The sequence below is a fragment of the Notamacropus eugenii genome, chromosome 1 (assembly GCF_028372415.1).
Source record: "Notamacropus eugenii isolate mMacEug1 chromosome 1, mMacEug1.pri_v2, whole genome shotgun sequence".
Lineage (NCBI taxonomy): Eukaryota > Metazoa > Chordata > Mammalia > Diprotodontia > Macropodidae > Notamacropus > Notamacropus eugenii.
In genome coordinates this window covers 316,824,117-316,851,045 of record NC_092872.1, presented here as the reverse complement: position 1 = coordinate 316,851,045, position 26,929 = coordinate 316,824,117, and the positions used below count along the sequence as shown (strand labels likewise).

At 38.7% G+C, this 26,929-nt stretch overlaps 2 protein-coding genes across 10 annotated transcripts in view; one reads left to right on the top strand and one right to left on the bottom strand.

Annotated features, from left to right (window-relative positions):
* Nucleotides 1–1,255, bottom strand: part of ZBTB25 (zinc finger and BTB domain containing 25) — an 85,861-nt gene extending 84,606 nt beyond the window's left edge. For 5 of the 7 annotated variants that reach the window (XM_072629625.1, XM_072629626.1, XM_072629624.1 and 2 more), the window contains exon 1: nucleotides 1,127–1,255. The gene's annotated coding sequence lies outside the window, so the exon portion shown is untranslated. The remainder of the gene's footprint in view (nucleotides 1–1,126) is intronic. The other 2 variants (XM_072629628.1, XM_072629623.1) reach the window with 1 other exon arrangement.
* Nucleotides 1,146–26,894, top strand: ZBTB1 (zinc finger and BTB domain containing 1). Of its 3 annotated transcripts, none has more exons than XM_072629620.1 (2): nucleotides 1,146–1,265; nucleotides 22,826–26,894. In XM_072629620.1, exon 2 carries the CDS (start codon nucleotides 22,846–22,848, stop codon nucleotides 24,985–24,987), a length of 2,142 nt encoding a protein of 713 aa, XP_072485721.1. In that variant the 5' UTR covers nucleotides 1,146–1,265; nucleotides 22,826–22,845; the 3' UTR covers nucleotides 24,988–26,894. The 3 variants fall into 3 exon arrangements, with proteins under 3 accessions (XP_072485721.1, XP_072485720.1, XP_072485719.1); XM_072629619.1 differs by lacking the exon at nucleotides 1,146–1,265 and adding an exon at nucleotides 1,452–1,555; XM_072629618.1 differs by lacking the exon at nucleotides 1,146–1,265 and adding an exon at nucleotides 2,565–2,699.
* Nucleotides 26,895–26,929: the final 35 nt, after the last annotated feature.

Here is a 26,929-nt window from a genome sequence, read left to right as displayed (position 1 = left end):
AATCTTTGTTCACTTCCAAATATTTGGTTTGACCCTAAACCACCCTCTCAACATAAGGTATGCATTGGCATACACGAGCACTGGTTGATTCCTTATGACAGTGTGTAATTAAAATTTATTTATTTCACAGTTTATGTACCTACTAAGTGAAAGTTATGATGTAGAGAAAAGAAAAATGACCCTAAAAGTCAGGAGATGGCACTACACTGTTGTGTAGCCTTGGGTAAAATGCTTAATTAAAGTTTCTGGGCCTCAGTTTCCTCAACTGAGGGAGATGGCCTGGATGATATGAAAGGTCCCTTCCAGGTCCAATATTCTGAACTGTATTTTTGACGTTTCAGAAATCCCTGTAGAAGACAAGGAATGAGAGGCCTCAGAAGAGCTACTGGCCTAATCTACAGGACAGTATTTGGTGAGAGTAGCCAAGTTGTATGGAAATGGGTACGTGATGATGACACCTGTAACCGAGTGGTGGCAGAGAGAAGCAATGGTAGGTAGAGAATAAAGGGACTTGCCTGGATAGACTGAACTTGGTAAGGCGATGACAAACTAACGAAATGAGTCACAAGGCAGAACTTCGTGCCTCGGGAATTGTTCAACCCCAAACGGGGCAGGATGGGGGGGCGGGGCTAAAAGATGGAATAAGTATCATTCTTGGATTCTACACAGGCGAATGGACCGCAGGCAGGTCGGGCTCGTGATGAGGTGGACTGAGGTGGGGTGGGGATTTGCAATCCATCCTGGAAGCAAGCAGCCTGTCTCAGCAGATCCCCTAGCCCGGGATCCTCCCCTTTCCTCTAGGGGAGGGAGCCCCAGCAGAATCCTGGGGGCTCCCCCACCTGAGGCCGGCAGAGCGAGAAGTAGCTGTGCCTTTAAGGTGGCCGTCTTCAGGCCCCCAGCCCGCAGTGGGGTCCGCACCATCCCGGGAGGAATGCACTCCACACCTCGGCCCCCGAGGGCACCACCCCCTGCCAACCGGGGATGGGGGAGAGGGGGAGGGCAGTTCCGGAGCATCCTGGCCCCGAAGGGCGCATCTGGTTGCCATTTTCCTCCTCCTTTTTTTGCAGGTCCAAAACTAACGAAAAAACAAAACCCCAAACCAACAACAACAAAAACAAAAACCCACCCCTCTCCCCGGAGCTACTTGCATCTGTCTCGCGACGGGTGCTGAAAGCTTGCAAGCCTCCGCGGAGTGGCACACGCCGGGAGTCTTCAATCGCAACGGAGAGACCCAAAAGGGCTATGGAGGTGCATCCCTTACCCAGGTGCCGCCGCGGCACTGCCCGCTGCTCGGTGGGGGAGGGGCCGGGAAAGAGAGGGGGGGAGGGGGAACGCGAGAGGGGGCGGGGGGATTTGCAGGCTCCTAGCTGGGGACCTGGCAGCAGCTCGCGCGCTCACCCAGCGGCCCCGGGTCTCGCGCGGCTTCACGCTACCCTCCCCCCCACCTCCTCTCTTCCCCCCTCCCTCCCCGCCGTCGGAGATAGCCCACGTGATCGCACGCGTGGTCGCAGTAGGGGAAATGAGAGACTCGAAAATGAGGACGTGCGTGCATGCGGTAAGCGCGCAGGTGGCCGGCCGGGCGAGGCTCTGCTTGGAGCTGCAGCAGCAGCCGCGGCTCGGGCTCCAAAATGTAGGGACTGGGTTTGCGTGTGGTGGGCCGGCGGGTTATTAGCTTGCGAGCGCACGCGCATACCAGCCCCCTTCGATGACATTAGCAGCGTACAAAAAGCACGGGCTTCCCTGGGAGAAACATGAGGGTGGGCGAAGAGCAGCGGAACTGACTCCTGGTTGTGAGAAGAGCTGGGATGGGGTGGGATGGCTATGACCATGGATAATTGGTGCCTCCACACCACAGCTGTGCTGGGCAGGGCGGAGCATGAAGGGGTTAAGTGGCTCCGGTTCCACAGGCTGCCGAGCCAGAGGGGGTGGGGGCTGTCCGGGTAACTGGAACTTAAGAGCTGGCGTCTTTGCGACCCCCGAGCCTACCGCAGGGCACAGCTTTTAGGGCTTCCCGGAGAGTAACCGCGCCGGCGCTTCTAAGTCTGAGGCACTGAGAAAAGTCCCACTGTTGGGCCCCACACGTCAGAAGTCTTAACGTGGGACCCGGAAAAAAAAAGCAGCATCCGGACCTTGGGGGAGTTGGGCACTCTAAGCCTAGTCAACTACCCTGGGTATACAGTCGTGAAAAATCAAAACAAAAACACTGCAAGGGAGAATCCCGAGATTATCCTTTCTTAGAAGTTTGTGGAAACCCTCCCAGTGCGGAGATCCCGACGCAGAAACTTGTTGCAGCCCCACAAGCTGCCGCAAGTGCCCCTAGGAGCGAGCGAACGAGCGACGGAGGAGGGAGTGGGTGGGCGGGAGGGGAGGAAGGGAGGGAGGGGAAAGCTGGCGGACGCCGCCGCCGCCGCCAGCGAACGGGTGGGCAGACCCTGAGTCGCCGCGTAAGCGGGGCCGGCTCAGTGCGGTGCAGCAGGCGCGGCTGTGCGGCAGCGGAAGTCCTTTGTTGCAGCGCAGTCCCTGGCAGAGCAGGAGCCGAGCTCGGGGCGCAGCCGGAGCCCAGGAAGCCTTCGCTGCTGCCGCTGCCGGAGCTTCAATTTTTTTCTCCGCCCTTTCGCTTTTCTCCGCTCCGCCACCCCCAGCTTTGCCGTAAAAGTCCCGCGACGCACCCCCCGCAGCCCCAGGTCCTGCGGTGGCCGGTGAGTAGATTTCGGGCGCGGGAGGTTGGGGGTGGGGGGGCCGGGATGGGACGTTCGCACAACTTTGCGGCGCAGCTTCGGCCTGGCCGAGGGCGAGGGCCGGGGAGGGGCGCGAGGACACGCGGCTGGCGTCGGGACCGAGACCGGGCGCCTTGGGGCCTGCGGGGCCGGGGAGGCTGCGCCCCTCCTAGCCGGGGAGCCAGAGCCGGCGGCCTCTGCGCGGACGGATTCTGAAATGACTTCGCTTTTCTTTCTTTTTTCTCTTGCTTTCTTGGCGGGAGGGTTCGGTTTGATTGACGTTCTCGGAGCCCCGCCACGGGTTGGGGGAGATCAGGGGGAGGGGGAAACGTCCCGGAGCTAAGGCTGACTTGCTGGGCTGGCGGGGGAGAACGCTGCAAAGACCGGGGGCTTTCCTTGCTGCGCTTTGCTGCGCTGCCGCCCACGTCCTCCGTCCCGCAGCACAACGCGCTGTTGTATGTGCAGGGGAAAGTGCGTGGGTTAAGAGTTTGAACCGTGTTAGCTGGAAAAAAATCCCTTCCGCTTTCAGCTAACTACAAAAATGATGAGCGCGGGACCGCCCAAAATAGAAGACTTGAGTTCGATTTCTGTCCCTCCCGTTCGTTACCTCTGAAATGTCAGTCTTATCAAAGAGAAAAAAAAATTTCCCAACTGAAAATGGAAAGGGAAGCCTCCTACCCCCAATTGTTGAAATAGTGCTTTGTTTTAGAATGCATGGTATAGATATTTTCATATAATTTATTTTAATGACATAGGACGAGTCTTAAACGTGGCAACTCGACTCAACCTTATCCGTCTGTCAAAACTGTAATGCTACACTGCAGGAAGGTTGCACCAGTGTGTGGACTGGGCCTGGGAGAGACTGTAACTTTGGGTGGGTTCCAAGGGGTTTTGTGGTGTCTCGGAATCGATTTCTTAAGCCAAAATTGGCATATTCTCGAGGAGATTTTAGTGAGGAATTCAGTTGCCACAGTGGAGGAGCTTTTGGCACACAATCGCAGCCTCCAGGATTAGCTGCAGACTTAACATTTTTTTGTGCAAGTAGGGCAATGTAATTTGGGTCCAAAGATGGAGATAATTGGGAAGAAATGGGGGAAACTGAGACAAAAAAAAACTGAGACAAAACCTTGGTGCTGGAATGGTGTCACCTATCAAGTTCTCAGAATCTTAAAAGTTTTAGGGGCTTTTTTTTGTTAGTTTTCTGTTACTCTCCCACCCCAGCCTAGTGCTAGCTAGGTCATAGGCTACGTGCATTTGACATAACTTGTCATTTTGGTTGTTTTTTCTTTTCTTTGGTAACTAGTTAGGAGACAGCTAGTCTACTCATTTTTAAAGGGGATGAAACTGAGGAGAGTTGGTTTACCAGAAGTTAAGACAAAAAAAGACAGTAGCAGACCCCAGTGCTATGTTTACATTCGTGTTTATCCTATCCACCAGAGCCAGAATTCTTTACCCAGACGATGACATCATGGTGGACATATTTCTAGTTGAACTACCTTTGCTGGTACTTTTGCCACTCTCTCTAACGTAATAGTTTTGTGGGTAGTCCAAGGGCTGCCCACACTAAAGGGAAACCATGCCTTAGCTGAGGCCTTGTACTGTGTTAAAGCAGGAAATCAAATATTCCACCCACAGAGCTTAGGTACAGAGGTGACCTGACTCCTCATCCAAGCTGTGCTTAATTTCAGTTTATGGGGCTTTCCCAAAAGTTGAGAACCTCAGCACTATGGTGTATAGTGGTTCTCAGTACATTTTGCTATTGCCAGGATCCCAGCTACTGCAAAATTGAACTGTGTATTCCTTTATATGCTGTTCGTGCTGTGATTTGCAGTACATTTATGTGCAGGTCTCATCACTGCTGCTACAATGATAAGCCCCATCAGGTGATCTTGTTCCTGTCTCTCTTAGGTTCTGGCACACAGTATTTAATAAATGTTCCCTTCTTACTGTGCCACCTTGTGTCTTGATTTTACTTTCATTAAGCTCTGCAAAATGTTGGTGTTTCTGGCGCTCCCTTCCCTTGCCCAGCTAGGAGGGATGTGATCCTTATACTTTCCTTTTCCTCACTACTCTCTTCTTTTTCTAATTGAAGGAGTAGCATATGCAGTTTTGTAAGCCTCTCCTCTCCTTCTCTTAGGAAGTGCTAGGTCTTTTTCCTACCACGTTAATACTGATAACAAAAAGGAGAAAATTTTGTTTGGTGATTAAAAAGCACAATTAATATTAGGCAGGCTGACCCTCTAAACAACCTAATTGAAAGTATGAGCAAATGTAAAATGGTTGTTTTGTTTTCTAGTAGGGTATGTGCGTAGTGGGGAAACCACAGTACAGGGTCTTATTTTCAATTTTACGCATTCAGGAAGTCACTTTTACCAATTCATCCATGTGAACAGACTCTGGAAACGTAGTAAACCTAAGCAAATTCACATAAGATTGGTTTGTAAAATAACACCAGGTGGTTATTATTGAGGGATCTAAAGACCAAAACATTCAAACACAATGGCCAGGATACACTCTTCCTGATATCAAGGTACCTTGAAAGCCTAATCAATAATTAAAAGGCTTTTTTGAGATCATGGAGTTCATGAGGGTAGGCGTTTGTAACTGACAGGTCTCAAGGAAGAGAAGGGAGACACTGGCACAATTGCAACTATATATTGGTACTTAAGTACTTCACCCTGATGGGATTCCTAGATACACCTAAATTTTGGGTTGGTAGCATTCTGTTTATTAAAAGTCAGAGTGATTTAGTGGGGAAGAGCACTGAATTTGAAGTTAGAAGACCTGAATTCAAATATTAGCTCTTAAATTTATTATTTAATATCCTTAAGCCAATCATCCCACTTCTCTGGCAGGTAGTATCCTCATCTGTAAAATGATAGGGTTGGACTGGGTGATCTTTATAGTTGTAAAATCTGTATTCTTATATAAGAGGTTTTAGTCAAAGTGCAGCATTACTACTTAAGTATCAAGCATCTCTATATATCAAGAGAAGACTATGAAGATACTGCATAGGACTCAAAATGTTGCTTAAAAAGATCATTGAAAGCAAACTTTATATTTGTAATCTGTGTACAGTGTATTTATTACTTTTGTTTATAAATTGATCTCTGTATTTTTTATTCATAAGACATCCATTCATTCAGTAAACATAGGTGAGGTGAGCTGCTCTCATACAACTCAAAGTTTCCTGGAGGGATAAAACAAATATATAACTATATTACATATTAAATGCATCATAAAATTGCAAAACAAAATGATATTGTGGCAGCAAGAGGAGGATTTCAGTTATTAGTCACCAGGAGAGTCATACAATGAGCCAAGGCAGAGCTGACATTAGAATTAGACATTAGACTTTAAAAGATAGGCAAGAGTATATAACAGGTGAAGAGAGTAGGCATAGCAGATGTAGAGAAATAATAGAGCAAAGAAATACTATAAGAAATAGTGTTGTATTGGGATATCAGACTTGGAAGTCAGGAAGTACAACCTACATTCAAACCCCATGCTTCAGGTATTTACAACTAGGCAAGTCACTGAACCTCTCTCAGACCCTCAAGTTTTCTTCTCTGTAAGAGGGAGTAATAGCACTTTTCTCTTTGGGTTGTTGTATTAAATGAGATAATATATGTAAAATATTTTGTAAAACTAAAAGCCCTATAGAGATGTGAGCTGTTATGGTGGCGGGAAAGTACAGAACTTAATTCAGTTTGATTGGAGCATATAAATAACAACCAGCCTTAACATCTCATTTAATCTGAGATCGGTGCTACTGATATCTGGAAGGGAATGTAATGAGAAAAGGTTGGAAAGGTACAGAGGCACTAGGTGGAGCAGGGCCTTGAATAGCAGAAACAAGAGTTTGAAACTAATTCAGGAGATAGTAGGGAGACTGAAGATTTTTGAAGAGTACCATGCTAGATTATTCTAGTATTCTCATTAGAAGCAGATTAGAAGTGGGAAATCCAGTTGGGATTATTGGCAGGGCTGGTAATGAGAGCCTGTAACTAGCACTGGGAATTGGCTGGAAGAAGGGAGAGATATTGTGGTGGGAGAAATGCATGAAACTTGATAATTTGGTCTCTGGCCTGCATAGATGCGGAGTATTAGGGGAAGGTGTATTATGAGTTAGCAGTGGCAATGAACAGATGGGACAAGAAGATGGAATGTCAATGAGGTCTACCAGAAAGAGAGGACAGAATAATAACTCATATTTACATAGCACTTCATACTTTACAAAGATCTTTTTAGATAGCTCCAGCCCTGGCTTTGTAGTGCTGTCCATCCCCAGATTACCATGTGTTTGTTTTATATAGCCTGTATGTAGTTATTTATGTACATGTTGTCTTCACTAATAAAAAATAAGTTCCTTGAGGGCAGGGACTTTTTCATTTTTGTCTTTGCATCCTCAGAACCTAGCATAACAATACTGGAACGTTGTAGCAACTTAAATACTTGTTAATTGATAAAATGAACTGGGAGATCCAGCTAGAAAGCAGTTAACGGTCCTAGATATTTCAGAGGAAGAATTCAAAGGTAATCACCCACAAAACTGAAGTGAAAATAAAGGTTGAAAGGAATGATAGAAAAAATATATGCCTGATTGCCTTTGCTGTGATACATTCCCTGGTATGCTTTGGAATTGATACAAGGCTTTAATACTTTGCTGAATCTGTGATCTCATCAGCGTGGGCATTTCCTGGAACAGTGGGGAACACAACTCATTTGTTATACTATGACTGGTCCACGCCCATGGGGTGGGGGAACTTTTCTGTATGTTATTAGATATTATGTGGATACCCCTGCATCATGAGGGCTGTTTGTTGGTTACCACATATCTCAGAACATGGTGACCTTTTTGGCCAAATTTTTGGCAATCTCTTTAAAATTCCTTTCTTTAGTAGGACATTACAGCCTTCTCATACCCATAGTGTTTTCTTCTCTTGCTCTTTGGTGATGTGACTAATTCTGAAGAGACTTATCCTATGATTTGTAGCAGTTTAGCATCACTGGAATAGTCAGTCAGTAAACTGATATTTAAAAGATGGGCCTTTCTTTTGTAGAGAAGTTCAGGGTCATTCAAAGCACTGCCATTTACCCAATATAATTCAGTCTGCTCACCTTCTCTTAATCATTTCTGGTCCTGGTCTGTCTGTCTGCAGCATCTGTTAGATGCACTAATGGACGAGGTCTATGGGCTGTCCATCCACCTTTTTGTAGTCAACAAACATAGCAGGCTATTGTTTTCCCTGCGTCTGTAAAGATGTGGTCTGCTGTAGAATTTTGTTTGCAGCAAGTTTACCTATTCCTTTTCTCCTACCTTCATCAAATATGTTCATTATTCTCATAAAGATTTTGTAGGAGAAGAGAAAGTGACATAAACTGATATGTTAGATATACTTAAAGGTTTAAAAATTGAGTTGTGTACTTTTAAGTGAACAGATTTGTATTTTATTCTGGGCTTTGCTCCGTTTCATTTCATGGTGTCTTAATCAGGGTGTTTGTGTCTGTGTGTGTGTAGTGAAATGTCCTAAAACCAGAATAGAATTGAACATTAAAAAAGCCACATATGAGAAAACATTGTGCCCACAACATTGGCAGGGAGGTAATAATTCAATAAAATTACAGCTAAGATAGATATTAGTTGACTGAGGAATGTTAAAGGGGAAAGAAAAGCTGAGCTACTCTCAGAGCCGAGAGAAGTATCTCTTAGGACTTCATCTATGGGAACAGAGTAATTATGGGCATTTAGAAGTCCCCTGGGCCTAAGGTATATAAAAAAAGATATTTCTTGTGGTGATATTTTTTTAATAGATGGAAAGAAAGCTAGAATGCATTGCTTTTTAAGGGGGGGTCGGTGTTGCCTTTTTAATGAAGAAACTGAGATGTGAAGAAAGTAAAATAAGTTGGTCTTTGTAATACATAATTACAGAAAACCAGAATGTAGGTCTTCCAGCTCAGTAGTTCTCCTACCACAGTCAATTAATATGCACTGATTAAACACCTACTTTATGTCACTTACTCTGGGTAGGCTCTGAGGACTCAAATTCCACCCCTCAAAAAAAGATTACTTCTCTCAAGTTAATTACATTCTATTGGGGTGGACAACACACTCACACAATAGATAGTTCTTTGCGTGTTGTTTCCCCATTAGATGGTGAGATTCTCAAATGCAGGGATTGTCTTTTGTGACCTTTCTTTATATCTCCGGGACTTAACTTGGTACCTGGCCTGTAGTAAGTGCTTAATAAATGTTTATTAACTGACTGAGTAAATATGAGGTAGTTGAGGACATTAGCAGCTGGGAGAATCAGGAAAGATTTCATATAGAAGATTGTTTTTTAAAGGAAGTGAGAAAGTTCTTCAATTTTTTTCCCAAAAGAATCTGCCTTCTCTTCCTCATATATTCTTTTCACTTCACCTCCCTGCCAGCTTAAGAAAGCAAGAAAACAAGCTCCTTGCAAAAAAAAAAAAAAAAATAGGAGTCTATGTGTGTGTCTCATTTTGTACTCTGAATCCATTACCTCTCCATCTGGAAATGGGTAGTTCTTTGGAATTGTGGTTGATCATTGCATTTACCAAAGTTGCTTAACCTTTCAAAATTGTTTGTCTTTGCAATATTGTTGTGGCATAAATTGTTTTCTTAGTTCTGCTCAGGAAGTGAGGACATTTTCTGAAGTGGAGGTAAGAAGAAAGCACATTCTAAGTATGGGGAATGACCAGTGCAAATACATGGAAACAGGAAATGGAGTACCATGAATGAGGAACAGAGAAGGCTAGTAAGCCTTCCCAAGCCACCATTACTTGAGAGGCAGCATCATGAAATGGAATCAGCCATGGATTTGAAATTTCAGAGATAAAAATTCAAATCAAGAGTTTGCTGTTCCCTAACTGTAATTTTGGAAAGACCATCTAACTTCAGTTTTCTCATCACTTAAAAAAAAAGTCTCTTTGCATCCAAAAAATGCATCACAAAGTCCAAGCACTTGAAATTCCTAGAGGATCCTATCAGAACTTCTAGAAGAACATTTTTACCTTGATTTAGATGGGGATGGTTACAAATTTGGGCTTTTTTCCCCCTCATTCCATTAAAAGACTAGGAGAAAATTAGGATGGATAAAAAGTCTCTTAGAGACTGACTTGATAGTGATAAGAACATAAAAATCAAGGAAAAGCCAAAAGTAATATAAAAAGTAAATACCATTTAATATATTCTTAGAAAGGCACAGGAGAATGTATCCAAAATGGGTAAAGTTTGGCACTAAAAGGATTCTGGGTGAATGAGATGTTGTAGTATTAATGCTATTACTATGATTAATTCTTCACCTACTCCGGTGTCTCAGCAGGTGGCCCAAAGCTGACCCTCATTTCCCAGAGGCCATCGTAGCAAAGCAAAATTACAGTCAGTCCTGTCCAGTTGGGAGGACTTGAATTAAGCCCCAGCCTCAGACTCTCAAATACCAGCCTTGTTAGGATTGGAGAAGCTAATCCCCAGGATCCAACAAGATAACTAAAGTGCTTTGTAACTGTGAAATGTCCTGTATTTGACAGTTAATGTTTCAGCCACAAAACCTCATGAAGGTTTTCTACTGAGGCTTAGAGGACATTTTGTATTTTTTGGAATGAATACCCACCCTGAAGAAGAACTACTCTAAATAATAATTGCCAACATTATCTCATATTATACTCACATCAGCCCTGTAAGGTGGATGTTATTCTCATTTTACATGTAAAGAAACTGAGGCAGACAGAGGTGAAGTGATTTGTCCAGGGTCACAGAGCTAGTAAGTTTGGACTTGAACTTGGGTCTTTCTGACTCCCAAGAGCAGCACTCTATTTGCTGTACTGCCTTTATGACTGTACTTCTATACTTGAATCTATGACCCTTTGCTGTGAGATTTGTAGTTAAAGATTCAGACCAGTTCTTCCATAAGTACTCCATGAAAGAGATTCATGGGTCATGTGACAGAGTAGGCTGTGAGCCTTTTTCTCGATCTCTTGACATTACATGGGTAACAGTAGATCATCTGTCACTTATACCAGCTTCTCAGTTAGATGACCAGTATTTTTATTCTTTTCCAATCATCTAATTTTCTCATGACCTCCTCCCTCCTCAGTATAGTGTTGCCTGTACCTACCACTGGGCATCTCTCTGTTGCCTTCTGGGTGACCAGTAACTTTAATTCTTCAGAACTTTGATATTTCATGATTTAATTCTCTACAGCATTATCAGAAGAATATTGTTATTAAAAATAACTATTTGTTTCAGGAAGACGTTTGGGGTCATTAAAAGCATTATCCAGTTTCCTACATTCCATCTAGCCCACTTCTTCTCCTCTTTCTGTTTAACTCTGGACTTAGCTCTTTGTTCACTTGCAGTGCCTGTCCAAGGTAGATTAAATTGTAGGCTGGCCTGAAAACCTAAAAAGTATAATATTGTTTCTTAGCCCCAGATGGCCTTCTTACAAATGAATTTTTTTGAGATAACTGTTTTGTGATTAAGGAATATCCCATTTTAGTTTTGAACCCAGAGCCCTACACAATTTTTCTAATCTTGTAGCCAGATCAGAGATGAAATCAGTGATCACACACTTAAGTACCTCAGTGAATCTGTCATTTTATGGGTGTGGGTATCTCTTCTATTCTTGTATTTCACAATTCAGTTCATATCTTCTTGTCAATATCCTTCTATAAGTCCTCTGTAAAGAATCTATCCAGTGCAATAAAGGTCTTATATGTCTTAATATTTCATAAGCTGTCTATATGTTAATCCTCCCAGTAGCTCTACATGTCCACCTCACTTCCTTTTCCAGTTATATATGCTCTCAGTGGAGTTTTTATACTTCTTTTTGTTTCTGTGTTCTCTGCCCCCTTATAAACCTTGTAGGTCTTTTGGCCCATACAGAATGAGTACTTCTTTGGGGTTCATGATGTTGTTATTTGCAGGCCTAGAACATCACCAAGAAAATACTGTACTTTCAAAAAATGGGCTTTGGTCATAGGGAGAATTTAAAGATCATGGAAAGTACCATATAATTTTCTAAATAACAGCAAAGAAGACAGGCGTGGGGAGGAGTGGGAAGACTTTATAGTTATCACTTAACCTTCCTCAGCCTCAGTTTCCTAATCTGTAAAATAGGAATACTCTTTTAATTGATCTTATAAATGACCTAGATACATGTTTTAAAAAATGAAAAGACAGTGTCCCTCTAGTTCCAGAGTGACCCCTTTGGCAGTCTGGTGAAATCTATAAAGCCCTTCTCAGAATAATGTTTTTAATTGCATAAAATATATAGCATTACAAAATAAACCAATTATATTGAAATATAGATTTTTAAATTTTTTTTTTAACTTCATGGACCCAGGTTAAGAACCTCTACTCTGGTTAGATTTATGATGTACATACACACTGTAATGTAAAACTAAGCATAGAAATACATGACAGAATAAATATGTATTAAAAACTGGTGAGACTCAGATTTCAGTTAAATAACTCAAGACACAGAATTGAAAGTGAGTTGACTAATTCTCATCCTGTTGTTCAGGACCTCAGCATCTAAAATTTTAAAGAGACCTTCAGAGGCCATCTAATCCAACATGTATTGACCAAAAATTGCAGTTACCTAACTGATAAATGGATATCCAGTCTCTTCTAGACCTCCAAAAAAATGAAACCCAAGGCAATCTTTTCCACTTTTGAAGAGCCTGTGATTGTTAGATTTTTTCTTTACTCTTTCTTTACTTTTTTTTGCAAGTCAACTTTTCTTGACTCTGCAACTTCTAATTATTGGTCCTACTTGTGTCCTGTGGGAGCTTACAGAACAAGTCTAATTAATTACTCTTCCACATGACAGATCTTCAAATACTTAACGACCCAAGAAGTTTCTTCTATAGGCTAAACATCCTCAGTTCTTTTGTCTGATCCTTAGATGGCTCTAATCTCTGGACACAATCAGTTTGTTCACATCCTTCCTAAAATGTACCACTCAGAACTATACACATTTTTCCAGTTATGTTCCACTTAAGGCAGAGTATATAGTGGGATTAACACTATGTATTCTTAATGTTACCTAGTCCTTCTTTTTGACAGGCATGTTAATACCTTGTGTAAATCTCTTTCTCTGCTCTTTTCTATTTCTGTATACTATTTATGCCTGGGTTGTGACCTGTAAGAAAAAACTGTTCAGAAAACAAATTATAGGGTTGCTATTTGTATTACAAAATAATTACAAAAAAATTATTTTCTGTAGTAGGGGAAAGTACTCTAATATTTGTTTTACATAAAATCATTCTTAGACCTGGAGCTAGTTGACAGGGACTTTAAAGCCATATTGCAGTGTTTATTGAAGATCAGAAATAATCACACATTGTGCAGATTAGCATAATTGACAATAGATGGGAAGTCAGTATTGGAGAGTCTATGGAAAGATAGACTCACTGATGTACAATTAGTGGAGTTGTGAAGTAATCCATTTCTGGGTATCATTTTGGAATTATGCAAGAAAAGTGACCAAACTATCTATGGCCTTTGAGCTGATGATTCCACTATTAACATTCTTTGTGGTAGAAAAGAAATGGAAACAGCAGATGCCCACTTATTGGGTAATGAGTGAGGGAAAACAACCAACTGTGATATGTGAATGTAATGGAATATTACTGTGCAGTAAAAAAAAAAAAAAAACAACAAATGAGGAATCCAGAAAGGCATAGGACCACCAAATCAAGTCTGTTGAACTTCTGGAGATAGGAACCAGACTTGCAGATGAAGAAAATTCCTCTAAGGCAGTGTAGTACCCTTTCTATACTTTATAGGAAACTGTTAAGAGCAGTAAGAGGTTAAGTGATTGTCCAGTTACACAGCCAGTATGTGTTAGAGATAGGACCGGGTCTTTTTGACTTCAGTAATAATAGTTAACATATATATAGCATCTGGGGCAGCAAGGTATTGAAATGGATAGAGCACTGGGCTTGGAATCAGGAAGACTCATCTTCATGAGTTCAAATCTACCTTTAGACACTTCCTAGCTATGTGACCCTAGGCAAGTCATTTAACTCTGTTGGCCTTAGTTCTTGCCAGTAAAATGAGCTGGAGAAGGAAATGGCAAACCACTCCAGTATCTTTGCCAAGGAAACCCTAAATGGGGTCATAGAGTTGGACAGGATGGAGCAACAAGAGCATATATAGCACCTGCTGTGTGCCAGGCATTGTACTAAGCGCTTTACAGATATCATGTCATTTGATCCTCACATCAATCCTGGGAGACAAGTCTTATAATTATTCCCATTTTGCAGTGAGGAAAACAGGCAAACTAGTTAAGTGTTTGAGGCTGGATTTGAACACAGGTCTTCTTGACTCCAGGCCTATCCTTCTGTCCACAGCACCACCTAGCTGCTTCAAGGGTAGCTCTCCATCCACTCTGCCACACTTCTCATATACTGATGCACAGGAAAATAAAGAGAACTGGAAGTAATTATACAAGTTTTATAGATATACACAGATATACACACTGATTACAAAAAAATATAAATAAAAAGATCATTGAAAGGAAGTTAAACTCTGAGGATCCCCCCCCAAAAAAACATTAAAGTGCCCAATAATAATGAAATGTACCCTCCCTCCTAACAGAATAGAAGCATTACTAGGTGTCAGGTCTTTTTATTAAGCTGTTTTGTTTTGTCCCAATAAAAGACTCAGTCTGGAAAGGGTGTGTTCAAAAATTAAAATGAAACCTTTATGAAATGTCTGGAAATTATTCAAGTATGGAAATACATTATTGAAATTCTCTTTATACCTACTCGCTTTATCACTTGCAGTTATTTTTCCTTGATATTTCAACTCCCTTAATCCCTAGTAGTCCTATAGTATCCCTATAGTCCTTCCCCTATATTTTGGTACTTTATTCCGTTCTATTATTTCTACTCCAAAAACCTGAAATATTAACCTCCCACCCATTCCCTATACTTACATAGCATACAAAAGGGCATTTCAAAATGCTTTCAGCTGAGAACATGGGGATTCGAAATAAATCTGTTAAAGGGCCGACATCCATATGAGAGAAGATGGGGAAAAGGATTTTATAGCCATCTTTATATTTGAGGAAGTAGTTGGAGGAAGGATCAGACTTTTTTTTTCTTGGCCTAAGAGAACCAAGCTGGAGCAAGAGTCACACTTCCACATGGAAGAGAAAACTTCCTTAACAATTAGAGCTGTCCAGGGTCAGAAAGACCTCATCCAGGAAGGTTGTAGGTTTGTTTCTTTACACTGGAAATCCTTCAAGCAGAGCGTCTGGGTGACCACTAGTTAACAGCGTAGTAGAAGGGAGGCCAGTTCAGCCATGGGTTAGACCATATAACCTCAGAGATCCCTTCCCACCTCTGATACGGTACTTCTAGGCATATGTATTATTACATAAATCCTGGTGCTTCAATAGCCACAGGATTTCCAAGGTGCAAGAGACTTCAAAGACCATATAGTTTAACCCTTAACCTAAAAAAGCAACCCCTCTATAACATACCTTAAAATATCCAGCCTTTCCTTAGATACATCTGGTAAGGGGGTTGCATGCAGAGGTGGGGGAAACACTACTATCGCTATAGGTATCCCATTCCACTTTTGGATCAGTCTGGTTAGGAAGTTTTAACTCAAATCATGCTTGAATTGGCTCTGCAACCTCCACATTTTGCTCCTAGTTCTGTTCTCTAGAGCCAGTCAATCTGATCTCTCTTTTACGTGGAGTCCTTCAAATACTTGAATGCAACTGTCATGTACTCCTGACTCTTCCTCTTCCCAGGCCTTGCCTTTTCTTCTAAGCATTCTCATTTCCTTCAATAATTTGACCCCTATGCAGCATGAATTCGAGACTTCACCATCCTGGTTTGCCATCCCTTTGTGCTCTCTGGCTTATTACTAATGTCCTTCCTAAAACATGGGAGGGAGAGCTAAACATAGCAGTATTCCAGATGTGATCTCACCAGAGTAGAGTCAACCACTTTGAGGTAATTGGCTAGCATGGGGTAGCAGGTGAGTAATAAGTAGTTTAAGTAATTATCTCACCTCTGAAAAGTTACAACAAACTTTGAGAACTAGAAAGCCAGAGAGAAATTAAATGAAAATCAGCTGCATTACTTTCATCAAACTCTAGAACATTATAAAAGTCCCTCAGTTAAATCCACTATAGTGTCAGAGAGGTTCCAACCATCGCAGTGGAAACAAAGTGGATGAACAACATACTTCCTAGCTTATGTTCTGTAGCTAGATGGCTAAGTAAATGAACCCAGAATTAAGTGGAGAAATAGTATTTTGGAAATTGTCTTAGATGCCATCAAAGTTTCTTTCATACCACTCGTCTCCTGATGATTATGTCTGATGTAATCTAAATTACATATAATGCAAAAAAGATCAATGGAAAATTGGACATTAGGCATAATTTGGGTATAGAATCTTGCTAATAACAATGACTGCAATAAGTGACATAAAAGACAAGATTCAGGATTTGTATGACTGGAAAAGGTGTAGTAAAAATGTGAAGCAACAAATGGACAGCCTGAATAGTTTTCCTACTATGTTGAAAAAATGAGAAGAAGGCCTCTTAATGTCTTTCTCACCAGAACACTTAATGGAAAAACACGGACAAGTACTGTACAGGATGAGAAGGTATGGGGTGATCATAAAATTTAGACGTAGAAAGACCTGGGACCTAGGGGAGTTTAATTGACTTATCTATTCATACTCACAGAAGTATGAATATGAATATACATATATATAATGTAGCATATATTGCTATATATGATATATTCTGACTATAAATCCTGCCATGTTTCTCCTACCAACATTAATAAAATTATAAATTTTTTCAAATATGATGAATGGTACAATTGCTATGCAAAAAAACGTTGGAGGTTAGGAGTCCTAGATTCTGGTCCTATTCCACTGACTAACTCTGACTGTGGCAAGTTACACTTTACCTTTCTACCTCACTTTTCTCATTTTTTTTGAACGAGGTTAGATTAATGATCTCTTAAATATCTTTCAGGTTTAAAATTCGGTAAATATGTGTATATAAACTTCAGCTTTTAAAAATAAATTTGTTTTAAATTATGCTTCATTCTTGGAAAACTATTGGGAGCAAGTTTTCACATAGCCACCAGAGGGACTCCTTAGGATGTGTGGACAACTGCCTATATACAAGAGACAATGAGTTCTTTGAATAGAAGTCTGATGTTTACGTGTTCAGCTTTAGCCCCATTACTTCTCTGCTATAGCAAACCAGTTTTACTAGTGAGATAATTGGTACTGTGAACAAAACTAAAGTAATTCTGCATATTTTATTCATACAAACAGAAAACTAGTTGGAGTGTAAAGCACTTTTATTTTAACTTTTGAAAAACTTTGTTAAAAGACTGTCTTTTGATCATTTATTGTGTCTGATCTGAAAGAAAAAGAGTTCAAGGTAAAAACTGATGACTTCTTTAACTTGAATAAAATGTGTTTTGGTAATAAAACTTAATTTTTATAAAAATATGAAAGTTACCATCCAGGGGCAGCTAGATGGCACAATAGATAGAACACTGACTTTGGAGTCAGAAGAACCTGAGTTCAAATCTGGCCTCAAACACTTGGCACTTACTAGCCGTATGATCCTGAGCAAGTCATTTAACCCCATTGCCTCACAATAAATAAAAAAATAAAAGTTACCATCCAAAAGTAATAACACTAAATCTCACAGGAATTTATTTAATAATTGCTCTTACTGATTAAAAAGTATAATCGACATAAAAGCTACATTGCTGACAACAAACAGTGAAACGTTCTGAATAGCCTTTGTCAAAGCTGAGCTTACTGTATACAATTTGCACTGGATTACCTTTGTGTATCAATAACCTAGACATAGTTTTTGATCATATGACTGTCCTAAATGGCGAAAACTAGGGAATAGGGAAGGATGGCAATACCATAATTACTATAAATGATCTTTGATTTCATCATAGGGTCATAGATTTTGAGCTGGAGGAACATTAGAGGTCATCTAGTCCAATTCCCTCCTTTTACAAATGAGAAAACTGAAGGAAAGGAGGAAAAATGACTTGGCCAAGGTCACACAAAGTAGTACATAACAGATTGAACCCAGGCCCTCAAACTTCAAGCAGCACTCTTTGCATTGGACCACACTCCTTCCATGAAAGATACTTCTTCTATCACTGCAGACCTCAACCTTACTCACCTTAGATAGGCTTTAATCAATTTCTGTAATCTAGCATTAAAGCATCATTAAACTGATCCTCTAATGATATTGTTACCAAGCGCATAACTTTTTAGCTCAGGAGGGCCTGTCACCTCCATGTTAGAGTAAAGCATTAGATTAGGATTTTAGTGAAGTGCAAATACCAGAGACACATACAACTTTGCATCAGAAGTTTGTGTCATCTCACAGGTATATGCATGCCACTTTAAATACTATAGATTTTAGTTTCTCAGTTGTTCCACAATGCCTGAAGTTAGGAGTACAGTGAGAAAGGAGACTTAAGTATTATTGTAACAAATCAAATTTATATAATATACTGTGATTTACAGGGTATGTTTGCCATAACCTTCAGTTCCTAGCTAAGGAAATTGAGGGTCAGAGAGGAACTGAATAGGGATTTAGGATATATTGGGATCATTTGTATCAGTTGTAATTGTGACAGTAATAGAAATGTAGACATGATACAAATAAAAATAAAGACTCAGAGCACAAGATTTTGCTTATTAGCTTTCCAGGTTCCCAACACTATTTTTTTTAAAACTATTTAGGCAAAACATTCATGAGAGAGAATCCATTACAAAAATTAAAAAGACAAAAAAAATTTTGGTGCTATCAGAAGCCTTATAAATAAATTTGAATAATTATTGTTGTTTAGACCTGTCTGACTCTTTGTGACTCCATGGATGTTTTCTTGGCAAAGATAATAGTATGGTTTGCCTTTTCCTTCTTCAGTGGATCACCTTTTTGTCAATGATCTATGCGGCAAAAAGAGGTTAAGTGACTTGTCCAGAGTCACATGGTTGGGAAGTGTCTGAGACTGGATTTGTACTCAGATCCTCCTGACTCCAGGCCCAGTGGGCCACCTAGCTGCCCCAAGTATTTGTATTTTACATATGTCAAACAGTGTTCTGGAAAGTTGTCTAACTTATAGTATTTGGAGATCTTAGGTATACATGATACCTTGATACATATTTAACCTCATAGAAGAAACCCAAAAGGTAAATGTTCCTTTCTGTTTTCCAACTGAAGAGGAAATGTCTGGAAATAGAGGTTCCACTCCTTATAGCCTAACAAACACGATTTGTGTAGTAGAAGTGGCAGGAGATTTGGGATCAGAGGACATCAGTTTAAATCTTAGCTGCATAATGTGCTTCCAGGACACCATGGAGAATCTGAGGGATAAACAGATAGAAGGTAATGGCAGTAAGACCTGTCTTGGGAGCCATTGTTCTATAATAAGGAAGAAAATGTATTCAGCTATAGACTTTTAAAGTGTTTGAGATTTGAGACAAGTGGAAAAGATAGGTGTGCTTGTTAGGAAAGACCCGGTTTCCAGTTCTGCCACTAACATTTATTAGCGAAATACCACCCCATGGGGCTGCAACATTTGGCAGTGCATCATTTGGCAAATCTTAAAGCCATGTACTAGCCAAGTTATTAGTATTATTTTATGTGATCCAGTTTTGTAAACAGTTAAATTTGGACCTATCAACAACTTGGGACCCAGTCTAAGAAAAAAACATGGTTGACCTGCCTAAAGAAGTTATTGTAAGGCTAGAAAAAATTGAGTAACAGTAGTTGGAGGGGCAAATTTATTGAAATTGTTGTGATGTTTTATATGCCATCAGTATAATTTCTGATGACTCTAGAGGTTTTTTAAAAAATTATAATTCATTACACATTAAAATTAATAACCTAGCATTAAAATGACAGACCATGAAGGGACTTTGAAATCATCTAGTCCTTCCTGCCCTTCATATATACTGCTATCCAACCAAACTGGCCTTTCTTTCCCTGACCTCACACAACATGCTATCTATCACCCATCTCTGTGCCTTTTCATGGGCTCTTCTCCATGCCTGCAATATACTCCCTCTTTAAAGTGTACGTATGTGTAAGTAAAATTTATTACAGTTGTGTTAAAATGCAAACCAGTCTCTTTTTTTTTTGACTGACTACATTTATTTGTTACAAAGGAAAACTTTTTTTAGGTTCTACATGTACATTCCTATTAAATATATGTTGCATAGAAGAATTTAAATGAATGGGAGAAACCGTAAAAACGTAATACAAAAGAAAATGGTCTGCTTCTATCTGTGATCCAATTTTATAGTTCTTTCTCTGAATGTGGAAGATATTTTGCCTCGAGTCCTCTGGAAGTTTTATTAAGTCCTCAATGCAAACCAATCTTAAACATAAAATAATAATGCAGCACAGATATTTGTAATATAACCTTAATCATATTAATGTGTTTGGGTGGGCTTGTTTGGGGGTATGAAATTTCTCAAAATGCAGAATATTTTCTCTCTTCATGTCTGAGTTTCTTTCAAAGCTCAACCCAAGTGATACTTCCTACATGAGTCTTTTCCTGATTTCCACAAACTACATTAGTAGCACCCCCTTGTATTTATTAAGAAAATGTTAGTATATGTACATATTGTCTCCTTGAGGGCAGGGAATGTTTAGTTTTAGTTATATCTATCCCAGTGATTACCAGTGTTGGTTGATTGATTGATTGATTTTACAGATTAGGAAAGAAAAAATTTCTCATGACTAAATAGCATGATCACTTAATCTTAGCCTTTTGAAAGGAATGTATTCTTTGAACATTTATGCCCTGGAATACTTATTTTTTTCTCATTTATATTCTCCTCTTTCCTTAAGATGTTTGACTGAGGTCCCCAGCCATATTGTAAGTTGTAGTAAGACTCCTGTTGCTTTTTGTATTCTCCTACAACTTCTAATAAAATGCTAACAGGTATATAACGTTTCTTAAAATTAATCTGGAAATTGACTAATCTAGAAATAAGATCAGAATTCTCCTTGAAATTACATATTTTTTGTAATCAGTTATCAGCTGCAAAGTTGCTTATTTTCCATGAAAATATATGAGAATTACTTGAACACATTAAAATGAAATTAGGTCTAATTATTTCTACATGAGATTTTGGCTTAACATTTAATAATCACATGCTTTATGCATGTCACACTAGCTTACCACAAGTTCTTATTTTTGTCTTTTGACTATCATACTTTAAACATTCATTACTAACTTATTCCCCTTAAAAAAATAAACTTTCATTTAGGAGATCTCTTAAAGCTTTACGTGTGATTGATTTTTTGTTTCTGTTTTTTTTTTGAGACTGCACCTCCCTCAGATCAGAAGTGCAAGTGGCCACTTGTGGGCTGATCAATACTGGAAGGCCAGTTTGCCCTTCTTTAAGCAGTCTGTTAAGTTAGTCTTCTGCTTCCAGGGGCTCACCATATTGGTGCCAGACTTAATGTTGACACCTGATGAGCTCAGAACTCTCAAATTCAAATGATCCACTTGCTTCAGAGTCCTTAGTAGCCAAGATTAGGTGTGTGCCACCATCACAAGCTTAAATGTCTTTTCAAGCCTGGGATATTTTTTACCTGAAAGTTACTAAACTCTGATAGCTGACATGGATTTATTATAAATTGGCCTGAGTTTGAACCTTACTAAACTCAGAGTATTTCAATACTAGAGTGCATCTGTGATCTCACTGATGTAGAGAGATGACAACCTGTCCATACCCTGCCATATTTCATATTTCACCATAGATTCTTTGCAGAGTAAAGGTTTACCCTTCGCCATGCTAGAAGTCTTCCTCTAAGTCTTTTTATATTGTGAAGGTACCAGGGAGCACTCAGGATGTCCCTTGTCTTTAAATGGCAAAGCATCTATAAATTCTGCCTATGTTCAGAAATGAAATATTTGTGTAATTTTTAGCAAGTTAGCCAAGGTCTGAAATAACAGATTGAAATACCACCCTAATGATACTTAAGGTACAGGCTTCATTGGTGGTAATTTGAAAGCTATAGGTCTTTATACACCATTAACAGTAAGGAACCCCATTACCTCTGTATTCTTTTGTGTTCCTTTCTGCATTTGTGAGGAAAATTTCGGGAACATATAGACAAATGTGTTTAATATAGTGTCAGATTGACATAAAGAAAAGGTGGAAAATCAAGAAATAAAAGTTTTGATGGGGAAGTAAACTTAAAAAAAATTATAGCTACACCTAGTTTGAGCTTGTTCTGATGGTGATGTTTTTGGAATAAAGGTGGTTTTCAAGTTGAGTGCAATAGGTTCAGAAGAAAGTTTTAGATAATGCCAATTAAAATTTGACTCCAAATTGATATTGGATCTTAATTTTATAGCTTTGTATAAGAATAAAGATCTCTAGACCTTTGGGGATTTTCTTCCTCATTTAAAATAAAGTCTGCACTAAAACTGTGAGCCATCTTTTTCTAGAAGCCCTACTTCCTTAAATATTGTTGAGCATGTATGTGGTATTCATTCCTTTAGAGAACCAAACTTAGTTCATTTCGGCATGGGGGTGGGTGGATAGGTGGGGGAACCAAACCATAACAATCAAAACCTTAATAACTGCTTGGGACAATTTCTTGGTCTTCTTTATAATACTGTACTAGCTAACTATTTACTTTGGATCTCTTTTGGTTTATTTAAATTACTGTTATTTTTACTATATGGTCTTCTCAACCTTCTGAAGCAAATATCTTTTCTGATCTTTTTTTATTTTTCTAAACTTTATATTTATTTCCCCCCATGTATTCCTAATAAAGCCTAAATGGCAGTGGCTTTTGATACATATATACACATTTCCTAATTATATGTACAAAACCAACATTAGTATCTAAAATAATAGGTTTTCCTTTATTCTGATATAAATGACTTCTGATGTATATTTTTATATTTAAAATGACCATTCCTAGAAACTTGATTATAATAGGTCAAATGAATCTAATTTTAATTAAAATTATACTTTTATCATTTTTCTGCTATCTTTTCTGATCTTACTGTTTTTTTTTTTTTATATATAGGTCCATAATTAAAGTAGAAGATGGCAAGACCCAGCCACAGCAGCTATGTCCTTCAGCAGCTAAACAACCAAAGGGAATGGGGTTTTCTCTGTGACTGTTGTATTGCAATTGATGACATTTATTTTCAAGCGCACAAAGCAGTTCTTGCTGCTTGCAGCTCTTATTTTAGGATGTTTTTCATGAACCATCAGCACACCACTGCACAATTGAATCTTAGCAACATGAAAATTAGTGCTGAATGCTTTGATCTAATTTTACAATTTATGTATTTAGGAAAAATTATGACAGCTCCTGCCAACTTTGAGCAGTTTAAAGTGGCAATGAACTACTTACAGTTATACAATGTTCCTGACTGTTTAGAAGACATACAGGATGCAGACTGTTCTAGTTCAAAATGTTCATCTTCTGCTTCCAGCAATCACAATAACAAAATGATATTTGGGGTACGAATGTATGATGACACCGTAGCTAAAAATGGCAGTGAAGCAAACAGGTGGTGTGTAGAGCCAAGTTCAACTGTAAATACATCACAAAACAAAGAGCCTGATGAAGAGTCTTTACAGTTAGGCAACTTTCCAGAACAGTTGTTTGACGTATGTAAAAAAAGCTCGGTGTCCAAATTATCTAACCCAAAGGATCGTGTGTCACGGCGCTTTGGAAGAAGTTTTACCTGTGACAGTTGTGGATTTGGTTTTAGCTGTGAAAAGTTATTAGATGAGCATGTGTTAACCTGCACTAACAGACATTCGTATCAAAATGCAAGGGCATATCATAGGATAATAGATGTTAGAGATGGAAAAGACAGTAATACCAAAACTGACTCCTGTGAAAAGGATTCTTCTAAAACATTTTCTGTACAAATAGACAAATATAGAGGGGATACAAGCCAGGCTACCAGTGATTCATCATCAGCCACTGGAAACAGAAAAAGCAGTACAGCAGAGTCTGAAGTAGCTGGTGAAGAGAAGAGCAGAGCTGCTGAAAGGAAAAGGATTGTCATCAAGATGGAGCCAGAAGATCATCCTAAAGATGAATTTAAAGACTTCAACGTTATTAAAGTTTCCGATAAAGACTGTAATGAATCCACTGACAATGATGAATTAGAAGATGAACCTGAAGAGCCATTTTATAGATATTACATTGAAGAAGAGGTCAATATGAAGAAAAATGCTAGGAAACTTTTAAAACCTCGGATGTCTGTAAACACAGATGAAAGAAGCAGTTTGGAAAATACAAGGCATCCTAACAAGGACAGTCCTGTACAAGGGGATACTGAAGGTGCATCATGTGAACTGTGTGGACAAACAATAACTGAAGAAGACTTGTCTTCTCATTATTTATCTAAACACATAGAAAATATCTGTGCTTGTGGTAAATGTGGTCAGATACTAGTGAAAGGTAGGCAACTTCAAGAACATGCACAAAGATGTGGAGAACCCCAAGATTTGACAGTGAATGGGTTAGGAAACAGTGAAGAAAAAATGGACATGGAAGAGAATACTGATGAGCAATCCGAAATAAGAGATATGTTTGTGGAAATGTTAGATGATTTCAGGGATAATCATTTCCAAATAAATACTCTTCCCCAAAAGCAATTATATAAACATTCTGCGTGTCCTTTTCGATGTCCTAATTGTGGTCAACGTTTTGAAAATGAAAATCTAGTGGTTGAGCATATGTCTAGCTGCCTAGACCAAGATATGTTTAAGAATGCCATTATAGAAGAGAATGAAAGAGATCATAGAAGAAAACACTTCTGCAATCTTTGTGGAAAGGGATTTTATCAACGTTGTCACTTAAGGGAACACTATACAGTCCATACCAAGGAAAAGCAATTTGTTTGTCAGACATGTGGAAAACAGTTTTTAAGAGAACGTCAGTTGCGACTACATAATGATATGCACAAAGGCATGGCTAGGTATGTCTGTTCCATTTGTGATCAAGGAAACTTCCGAAAACATGACCATGTACGGCATATGATTTCTCATTTATCTTCTGGGGAGACTATATGCCAGGTCTGCTTTCAGATATTTCCAAATAATGAACAGTTGGAGCAGCACATGGATGTTCATCTATATACATGTGGAATATGTGGAGCAAAGTTTAATTTACGAAAAGATATGAGATCTCATTATAATGCCAAGCATTTGAAAAGAACATAAGTAATTCCTACTGTAAAGAGTATTAACTTGACAGCAAACAAAACACCAAAGCAAGGAATATGATATATTAGAATTTGATTTTATAAAAATGAATTGTTGGAAAAAAGCATATTTTATGACCTTTATACCTTTTAATATCTTTGTTTAGGATCATTAAGTGTATACTTGTTTATCATTTTTACTGTTATTTTTACTGCTAATAGAAATTTTTATGTTTTTAGTTTTTGCCTTAGCTATGATAAAAATTACTTTTAAATGTAGACTAAAAGCACAATGTTATCCCTTCAATGACTTATTAAACTCATAGTTGCATATCAATAAGATGGTGATTTCACTATTTTCCATGTGTTTTTCCTTAAGACTTGTGAAATTTTAAATACAACTTCAGTGGACATCCTGGATTTTTTATTTAAAAAAGGAAATCAGTTCTGAGAGACTAGTCACTTTACTTGTAACTGTTCTTCTGTCGGTACAGCAGTGACTTAACCATTGTTCTTATTCCTATCGTTAATGAAGTCCAGATTCTGAAGTTGATAAGGATATTAGGTAGATAATTTACATAGGCTAGAAACATACATCAAAAAAGACCAAAAGAGGTGAAAAAATGAAAATGGTGAAAACTACCTGAATGAATTTAATTTTAAAAGTACATTGAGTAAAGAAACATATAACTTTACTCCACTTAAGAAAGTAACGGGGATAAATGAACTAGTTCTATGCTACAAATTAAAATATATTGATGTTATATCTTTTAAAATTTATTAAATCAAAATATCCTAAATTCTACACCACTTTAACTTGATTACTTATTGCTTTTAAGTGTATTTTAATAATATCATCACCTAATTATCCAAAGGAAGATGATTTTTTGTCTTTAAAAGTAGTTTTGAAACTGATTTTTAAAAGATTTTAGCTAAACCACTGTATATTAATTAACTAATAAAAGTAAATAAATCAGCTCTAAATATGGTTATTCTATAAAAGCACAAGGCTTGAAGAGCAAATGTTGTGTTTATATATTATCTAAACTTCGGAGATAACGGGGCAAATACTAGTTTTTAATCATGCTATTTCTGTCACAGGCTTGTACAATTTTTGGCAATGCCAAATATATGCATATGTATACACACACACATACACACACACACAGTGATGTGGTTCAGAGTATAACCTGAAGTGTATTATAGTCAAATCAGTATTATTGTTAGATGCTAAAGCAGGGTCTATTTAATTACATGTGAGCTAAGATATTGACATAAAATTTATCTTTTAAACACCTTATAAGCTGTCATGTGATTTTTAAAAATTTATTGCCTGGACCATTTTAAATGCATGATACAAATTTATGGTGAAAAGGAATGTTTTTAAAATAGCATTTAATGTACTTTGAATATTGTGTACAGTATTAATTTTTTAAATTATTGTTTCACATTGAAATTTTAAAGTACACAAGTTGTGTTTTTGTGTACATTTTGCTGATAAATAGACAAAGTGGCCCAGAGAACTGAGATGCTAACACAGGCTTGGTTGAAAGAGAAGTATTGTAGCACACACACAGTGACCTAAGATATTTGCAATGCTGTGGAAAGATGCCAAATAACACAGGAGACAAAGCAGAATTAGAGCAACATAATAAGAATTTTTTAAATGACATAATAAGCAACATAATAAAAAGCAACAAGAAATATCCAGAAGAAAGCAAGTAAGAAACCTGGAAAGTAGACAAAGTCTTGTGGATATGATAGAAAGTGACCCAGCTTTAGCATTGAATACTTTTCATATTAGAATATTAACTTATTATGACATAGTATGTTACTAAAAGCACGACCATCTAACATTGTTTACAAAATGATGAACAAATTTTGAAAATACAAATTAAAAATAAAATTGGGACTTTCAAATTACAATAGAGAACTTGAAGTGTCTCATTAAAGTGTTATGA